The sequence below is a fragment of the Miscanthus floridulus genome, chromosome 8 (genome assembly GCF_019320115.1).
Source record: "Miscanthus floridulus cultivar M001 chromosome 8, ASM1932011v1, whole genome shotgun sequence".
Lineage (NCBI taxonomy): Eukaryota > Viridiplantae > Streptophyta > Magnoliopsida > Poales > Poaceae > Miscanthus > Miscanthus floridulus.
The window spans coordinates 36006182-36013602 of record NC_089587.1 but is presented as its reverse complement, the minus strand read 5'-3'; the positions used below and the strand labels follow the sequence as shown (position 1 = coordinate 36013602).

At 52.9% G+C, this 7421-nt stretch overlaps 1 protein-coding gene across 1 annotated transcript; it reads left to right on the top strand.

The window, feature by feature from the left end:
• The first annotated feature begins 6033 nt into the window (after window positions 1–6033).
• Window positions 6034–7022, top strand: LOC136471606 (expansin-A24-like). Its single transcript, XM_066469354.1, has 2 exons — window positions 6034–6608; window positions 6710–7022. Exons 1-2 carry the CDS (start codon window positions 6133–6135, stop codon window positions 7020–7022), a joined length of 789 nt encoding a protein of 262 aa, XP_066325451.1. The 5' UTR covers window positions 6034–6132.
• Window positions 7023–7421: the final 399 nt, after the last annotated feature.

Here is a 7421-nt window from a genome sequence, read left to right as displayed (position 1 = left end):
GGCCGGGAAAAGGGCAGCGCGGATGGCCCTGCTGAAGACCCGAGGGCCTGGCGGTTTAGGAGAAGGACTGTGGTCCTCCTCGCTATCATAGCGACCACCTCTGTGTGGGTGGTAGCCCCGAGTAGGCCCCTCGTTGTCGTGGCATCGTCGCCTGCTGACCACCTCATGGTCTCCCTGCACCTCGCGTCGATTGCCGAGGCGGTCTAGAAGCACAGAGACCTTGTGGGCTATCGACACTCGAGCGGGCTCGGGATGAGCCGAGGCTTCCCTGTCCTGCCGAGGCGGTGCCGTGGGTAGGTTCGAGATGCCCCCGTGCCGTCGAGAGGCGGAACTCTCGGCCTGCTGAACCACGGCGGTCTCTAGGAGATCCCAGAGCTCACCGCGGACCCACCGCCCCTCCATGGTAGAAGGCTTGGGCATTGCGCGGACTAGCATTGCTGCAGCCGTGATGTTTTGGCTAGCGCGATTGAAGACTAGGGGTTGCTCACTCCCTTTGTCATCACGGATGCGGTGATGCACATCGTGGGCCCTCCATCGGGCTCCCCTGCCTTCGTTGCGACCTCGCTGTTCCTGTTCGAGAGTGTCTCGAAGCTGCTGCAGAAGGAGTTGGTCTTGTTCGACCTTGGCCTGGAGCTCACGGACTTGTTCTAGGTCTGGGCGTTGAGGTTGCACAAGGGCAGGGGTCTCATTTCATGCGGCCGGCAGGACAATGCGTGGAGGTGTGGCAGCGCCTATACCTGGGCGAAGCGGGGAATGGCTACCTACCCCCTCGTCCTCCTCGCTCGCTCTCGGCATCCCGAGCCCGACGTGAAAACACTCGTGAGTGGGGTCATAGGTGCCTTCGTCGTCAGAGTCGGAGTAGCCTAAGCAGTAGTCGCTCGCGGCCAAGAACTGGCGCATAGCCCCAGGGTCGTGGAGTTTAGAGAAATCCACTCCGGGCCATGCCTCTTCCTCCTTTGAGGAGTCGGCGTGGGTGCTTAGGTCAAGAATGAAGCGCTGGCGGCGTTCTGAGGGATCCTCGTGAGCGGCAGTGTAAGCGTAGGCATAGGAGGCAGCGGCATTTCCCAACCTAAAGGGGTATGGGGATGGTGCCGTCGCTAGACTCTGCTCCACCGGGATCGGCTCCTCAGGGAGTGATGGAGCGGGGCTTGATGACGGGGCATCGCCGTGTGGCACCAGTGACTTTCCTTTGTCCAAGCTCAGGCTAGACAGGTCCCCAGCCAGGGACCCTGTGCCAACAGCTGGCCGTAGGATATCGGTGGGGAGCGGCGTGCCACCCCAGATTCACGTAGCGTCGGGGTGGTCTTGCTCGTGTTGTGCCTAGCGAGCGCGGCGGGACTGGCCGCCTAGGCGCCACCTGCGCCTGGGCTACCGGTGCGTGACTTCATCGTCGGTTGGTGGGGCTCGAGGAGTGAGGAGTACCATGTCATATTCATGCCCTAGGGACATGAACTCTAGGCTCCCAAACCAAACCACCGTGCCAAGACGCAATGGTCGTACGGGGTCTGCCATCCGGAACCTGCTGGGATGACGAAACTGACATGCAGAGGCCCCTACCTAGTGCGCCAACTGTCGGTGTTTCGGACCGGGGGGGTCCTCAACCAACCAGTGAATTTGAACTGCGTGCCCCTAATCCTAGATGGTGATGCAAAGAGACACAAGGTTTATACTAGTTCAGGCAATCGATGCCCTACGTCCAGTCTGAGAGATTGATCTTGTATTCCTTGCACCGAAGTGCTTGTAGTAGGGGGTTACAAGCTAGGGAGAAAGGGAGATAGTCCCAGGTCTCGGCAAGGTGTCATGTGGGCCGCTTGAGACATTACTCTCAGGCGGCTGGGATGTGTGTGTGTGTGTGTTACAAGGTGTTCTTCTCCGTCCCCCCCCCTCTAAGTGGCCCAAGTCCTCTCCTTTTATAGTTGAAGGGAGGACAAGGACAGTACATGTGTTAACTATGCGGCGTCGTGCCAACAGGGGTGGCATGTCCGAGCCCTATGGCCTGTTCCTATGGCGGCGTGGTTGTCGGAGTGGTCGTCCTTGGAGCACTGGGGCGGTGTGCCAGTCCCATCCGATCCTGTGCGTCGTGAGAGCCCTGGGACTGCCTCGGGGTGGGTGCGGCGGTGGACGTGCAAGCCGCTGTGGACGGACTGTGCGTGAGGCCAAGGCTTGGTCGGTGCCGAGGCTGCACCGCAGTGGGGGGTCTCGGCAGGCACAAACCCCGAGATAGCCGAGACCTTGGTGCACAGTGCCGAGGCCCCGAGTGGGTGGCTGATCTGGTGCGCCGGCTTGGAGGCGGTAATAACCCGGGCCAAGTTGTCCATGTCGCGTTGTTTTCGAGGCGAGGATCACGGGGCACAGTGCAGTGTGGGCGCTGATCGTGGGTACAGCGCCAGAACATAGTGGCCGGTAATCCCCGCCGTGCCCTATCCCAGCCGGTATGGCATTGATGCGACCTCAGGTCCCGTCGGCCATTCTGCGGCGTCGAGCCATCGTCCGGCTAAGATTGCGGGAGTGGTTGAAGTATTAATGAGACATGACGTGCTGTCGGGAAGACCGGCCGAGGCGGGGGCGATGGACTATGGATAAGCTGGTCTCGCGTGATACGAAGAATGAGGCCTTGCGCGAGACGGAGAGCGGAGCCTCGCGTGAGACAGAGATCAGACTCCTTGCCGAGGCCTTCCGTGACAGTCCTCGCGCGATACGGAGAATGCATCCCCTGCCGAGGCCTTCCGTGGAGAGCCTCGCATGAGGCAGAGATCGTGTTCCCTGCCGAGGCCTCCCGTGGAGAGCCTCGCACGAGGCGAAGATTGCGTCAGGACGACGAGACCTCCTGCGTGAGGCTCGAGGCGAGGCGGAGGGCCTGGTGGGCTCGAACGTGGCAGGTGAGGGGCCCACGGCTTACCTTCTAGCTTTGTTTTTTTATGGGACTTAAGTGACCCCTTTGATTGTTCGCTCGGGGTACCCCGTTCTAAGGTACCTGACATGTAGGTTCCAGGTATAAATATTGGACCCTGGCTATTGTAAAGAATACGCAATCAATCAAATACAAGTTACTTACTTTTTTGGCTTTGGCCACTCCTTAGGAGTAGGAGTAGAGTAGATCTTAGCGAGTTCTTCAGCAAGCAGGGCTGCATCGGTCCGGCCGACCTCCGGTTTGTCAGTAAGTATCGTCATGGTTTATATTTTGGTTTGTACGGCTGCATCGATCCAGTCGACATCCACAGTGAACCTTAGTATAAGCTAGTTATCGACTCTTATCTAGTTCAAGTACGGCTGCATCGATCCGGTCGACCTCCACTGCTCGAACTAGATTAAGGTCAAGTTATCGGCTCTACCTAAGAGTGACGATCTTTGGTAGATTCATTAAGTTACCGATCTTGCTAATGTTCTTATCGTCATTAGTTTGCAGCAACATCAACCTCCTCGGTCAAGATTGATTTAGATTGACTTCATATCCTTTGGGCCCGTCGTTTGCTTTGTCATAACACGATACTTCTTACAATGAACGACGGGTTATGTCTTATTAGTTGTTCTATTTCGATCTTGGTCGTGCATAGTACGTGGTTAAGACATATATGATCTTGGAGAGGTTTGCTGGTTAGTTAAATCTGGTCTACGGTTCACTATTATGGCTGTAACGATCCGGTCGATCCCCACTAATAGCACTGTAGATTGGAGGATGCTAGTTAGTAGATCTGTTCTTAATTAGGCGTGACCTTAACTGTTTGCTATGCCTGCATCGGCTAAATAACCGATCGCTTGCGCGTTAACACCTACAACATGTTTACATAATTCTATTAAATGTGAATAGATCTGTTTACTTTAAAGGTTTGATTTGTTATGTTTTTCACAGCTGCATCGATCCGATCAAACCCTACTGTTAGAGATAGCAAGTTAGGTCTGATGAGTTCATAGGTTTGTCCATATGAAATAGTCGATTGTGCACACGTTGTAGTCCCTTTTCACCTGAATCGACTATTTTAGCCGATTCATTCGAGCCTTCATGAATAGTATATCTTTCGGAAGGCCTGTCGAAGTATGGATGGTTTTACGGATTCTTCGGTTTTAGTTTGTTACTATCATCATAGCTGCCATCGATCTGGTCGAACCTCACTGTTGATGGTAACAGATTAGATTTAGAGTGTTTGTAGGTCCATTTGTATTAGACAGTCGATTTGCTTGCATGCTATATCTTTTATTGTTAGATTCATCGGCTCAATGCTTTATACTGATAACATCTGTCTAGCTGATGATCTCATTTACACCTACGAGTACTGTACATATCAATATGAAATTAATCACTATCCATGAGCTTTACAGTCCGTAACAGTCGATTTCTGTGCGTATCGGCTATTCAGTCGCTTTTCACGTCTGGCTGCTCCCGAAGCGGCACACTTAGAACTGTCTGGGCACAGACCGACATGTTCCACCTTAAATTACTGATAAACTTTCTCTCCTTATCATTTGCAGGGTCAAATTGACTAGCACGCCTCGGAAGGAATACGTAGGATCGACTAACCCTGCGTTGAAGCCAAGCGGATCTCCAGCTCCATCAAGCAGATCCTTTCGACTTGCTGTGTGTTGACACATTTTCGTGCCGACACACTCCGTGGCATCGAGCTCCACGCCAGCGTTGAGCTCCACAAGGACGAGCTCCGTTCGTCCAAGCAGCAAGGTGACATTGCGCTGAAAGCACATGTTGTAAGCGTACATTTCGAGTGTTTCTGTTGTTTCAGAGGTATATTGTAAGAGTTTCGTATATATAGATATTGCAAAAGTAGATCGAGATGTTGCATATGTTGCGATGGTTGTACACTTATGTTGCAAACGTTCATTCTCAATGTTTCTTCTGTTTTTCAGACGTATGTTGCAAGTCTATTTATCTGGATGTTGCATATGTTTCAAGCATATGTTGCAAATATTTTATCTGGATGCTTGGGTACGTGTTGCAATGGTTTCAAGTATTTCATGTGTTTTTTGCAAGTGTTTTAATGCATGTTTCAAATGTTTCATCTGTCTTTAGACGTATGTTGCAAATGTTTCGTCTGGATGTTTTAAAAGTAAATTGGGTTTTGCACATGTTGCAATAATTGCCGGTGGCTGGCGGACAGTGGCCTGCCGTAGGGCTTCGGCTCTTACCTCGTGTCTTCCTCGTGCAACACGTCTCGCCCTCTCCCCTCCCTTTCCTTCCCTCCATCTCGTCGCGGCTGTTCAAGCTCGGTGGGAAACCGTACCCGACGAGCACGCAAACGCCCGTGGAGGTGATGGCCCCGGTGGGCCGACGGCGGCGCAATGCTCGCGTAGTGGCTCCGGTCCACGTCGTCCGCTCGCTACGCGCGGGAAGCAAAGCAGTCGCGGGCGTCCGGACGTCTGGGTCTAGTAACGCGTAATTAATTTATCTTGTGTGGTACCCTTATGCCCATGCTCATGCTACTTTGTAAGGCTCCTGTGATGAACATATCCGGTTATCCTGGCTTGACGTTAACTCAACTCTGAATCTCTGGTTCCGCGGCGGCCGGACCAGGTGCATGCATTCGTTGGACCAGCTTCAACTTCATGCTTCCTTGGACAAGGGAGTACCGAGTACGTCCTCCCAACTCCAACAGAGAACCGCGCGCGAAACAATATTTATATTTAAGCTATAGCCTTGCCTTCAGAAGTCAATCCAAGATGCATGCTCTTCTCACGTCGAACAAGTAAAAGTCCAACAGATGAAGATGAGCCGACGGACGATTGAGGTAGCGAGATGAGAAAGCAGGTGTGGCGCGAACGTGTCTGCGCCTGCATTTCTTTTCTATTCGTCAGATTTCGCCGTCAAGCGGCCACGGCGCGGCGGCGCGGCCGTGCGCATGTGCACGCTATAGCGCCTACATCCTCCCTGCCTGCCTCCTCCTTCAGTTTATATAATCCTCAACCTCAAGCCACCAATTGAGTAGAGATTACGTACAAAAGTCTATTTATACTCCTGCACATCACAGGCAATTAAACATCCCACAATCTGATAATCACATCAACAAAGGAAAAGTGTGCTATACACACACACACTCCAACGGCCGGGCCTGGACACACAACACACAAACACCTGTTGCAGCTCTAGACAGTAGTGTTTGCGAGTAGTAGTTCACATCGATTGGAATGGCTCCAGCTCCAATTTTGGCAGCTCTGCTTCTGCTCACAGTGCGCATGGGCGTTGGCCGTGGCGTCGCAGCCAACGCACCGCCGCCGACGACCGGATGGCTGAGGGGGGCGCACGCGACGTTCTACGGCGGAGCCGATGCCTCCGGGACCATGGGCGGTGCATGCGGGTACGGGAACCTGTACTCGCAGGGGTACGGCTCGCGCACGGCGGCGCTGAGCACGGTGCTCTTCAACGACGGCGCGTCCTGCGGCCAGTGCTACAAGATCGCCTGCGACCGCAAGACGGACCCGACGTTGTGCAAGCCCGGCGTCACGGTCACCGTCACCGCCACCAACTTCTGCCCGCCCAACTCGGCGTTGCCCGACGGCGGGTGGTGCAATCAGCAGCGCCCGCACTTCGACATGGCGCAGCCGGCCTGGGAGAAGATTGGCAGCGACATCAGCACCGGCATCATCCCCGTCATCTACCAGAGGTCAGCATTATATACTCTGTCTGTATTAATTGACCGAGGAGAATTGTCTTGCACTCGATGGTCGATCTCTATTAGTAAATGGAAACTTGGTGTGCGTGCAGAGTTCCATGCGTTCGGCGAGGTGGAGTCAGGTTCATGATCAATGGCCACGACTACTTCAACCTCGTGCTTGTCACCAACGTTGCAGGGGCTGGCTCCATCAAATCCATGGATGTCAGGACCTCCGATTCCACGGACTGGATGCCCATGGCACGCAACTGGGGTGCAAACTGGAACTCTATGGCGTATCTCAGTGGGAAAAGGCTCTCGTTCAGGGTCACCATCACAGATGGTCAGACACTCGTATTTACTAATGTGGTGCCGGCTGGCTGGACCTTTGGTTTGACATTCGCAAGCAAATTGCAGTTCAAGTGAGGACTCAGCACAACTGCGCCCTAAGGCTCAATTATTGTTTATATATGGTGTACTACATTGTGTACACATGCTGTACAAAACACTCTGCGCATTCAGTAGCCGTCTGATATTGTATTTTTCTATGAAATATTGTTTCTTATACGTACCATTGTAAATTGACCGTGTCCCAAACGACCCACTACCAATACCATCACCGCCTTAAGGTGCACCATCTTTTATTATAAACTAGAAGAATACCCCACGCGTTATTATGGGCCGAGATTTTCTTACAAATAAAATGATTGAACAGTTGAATGGATGGGATATGCTATCAAAACTGGGTAAGTTAATGGAAGATAAAATTAAGGAAAAAGTCTAAATTACTCCCCTCAAGTTTGGCACATGCACCTATTTTTAGTG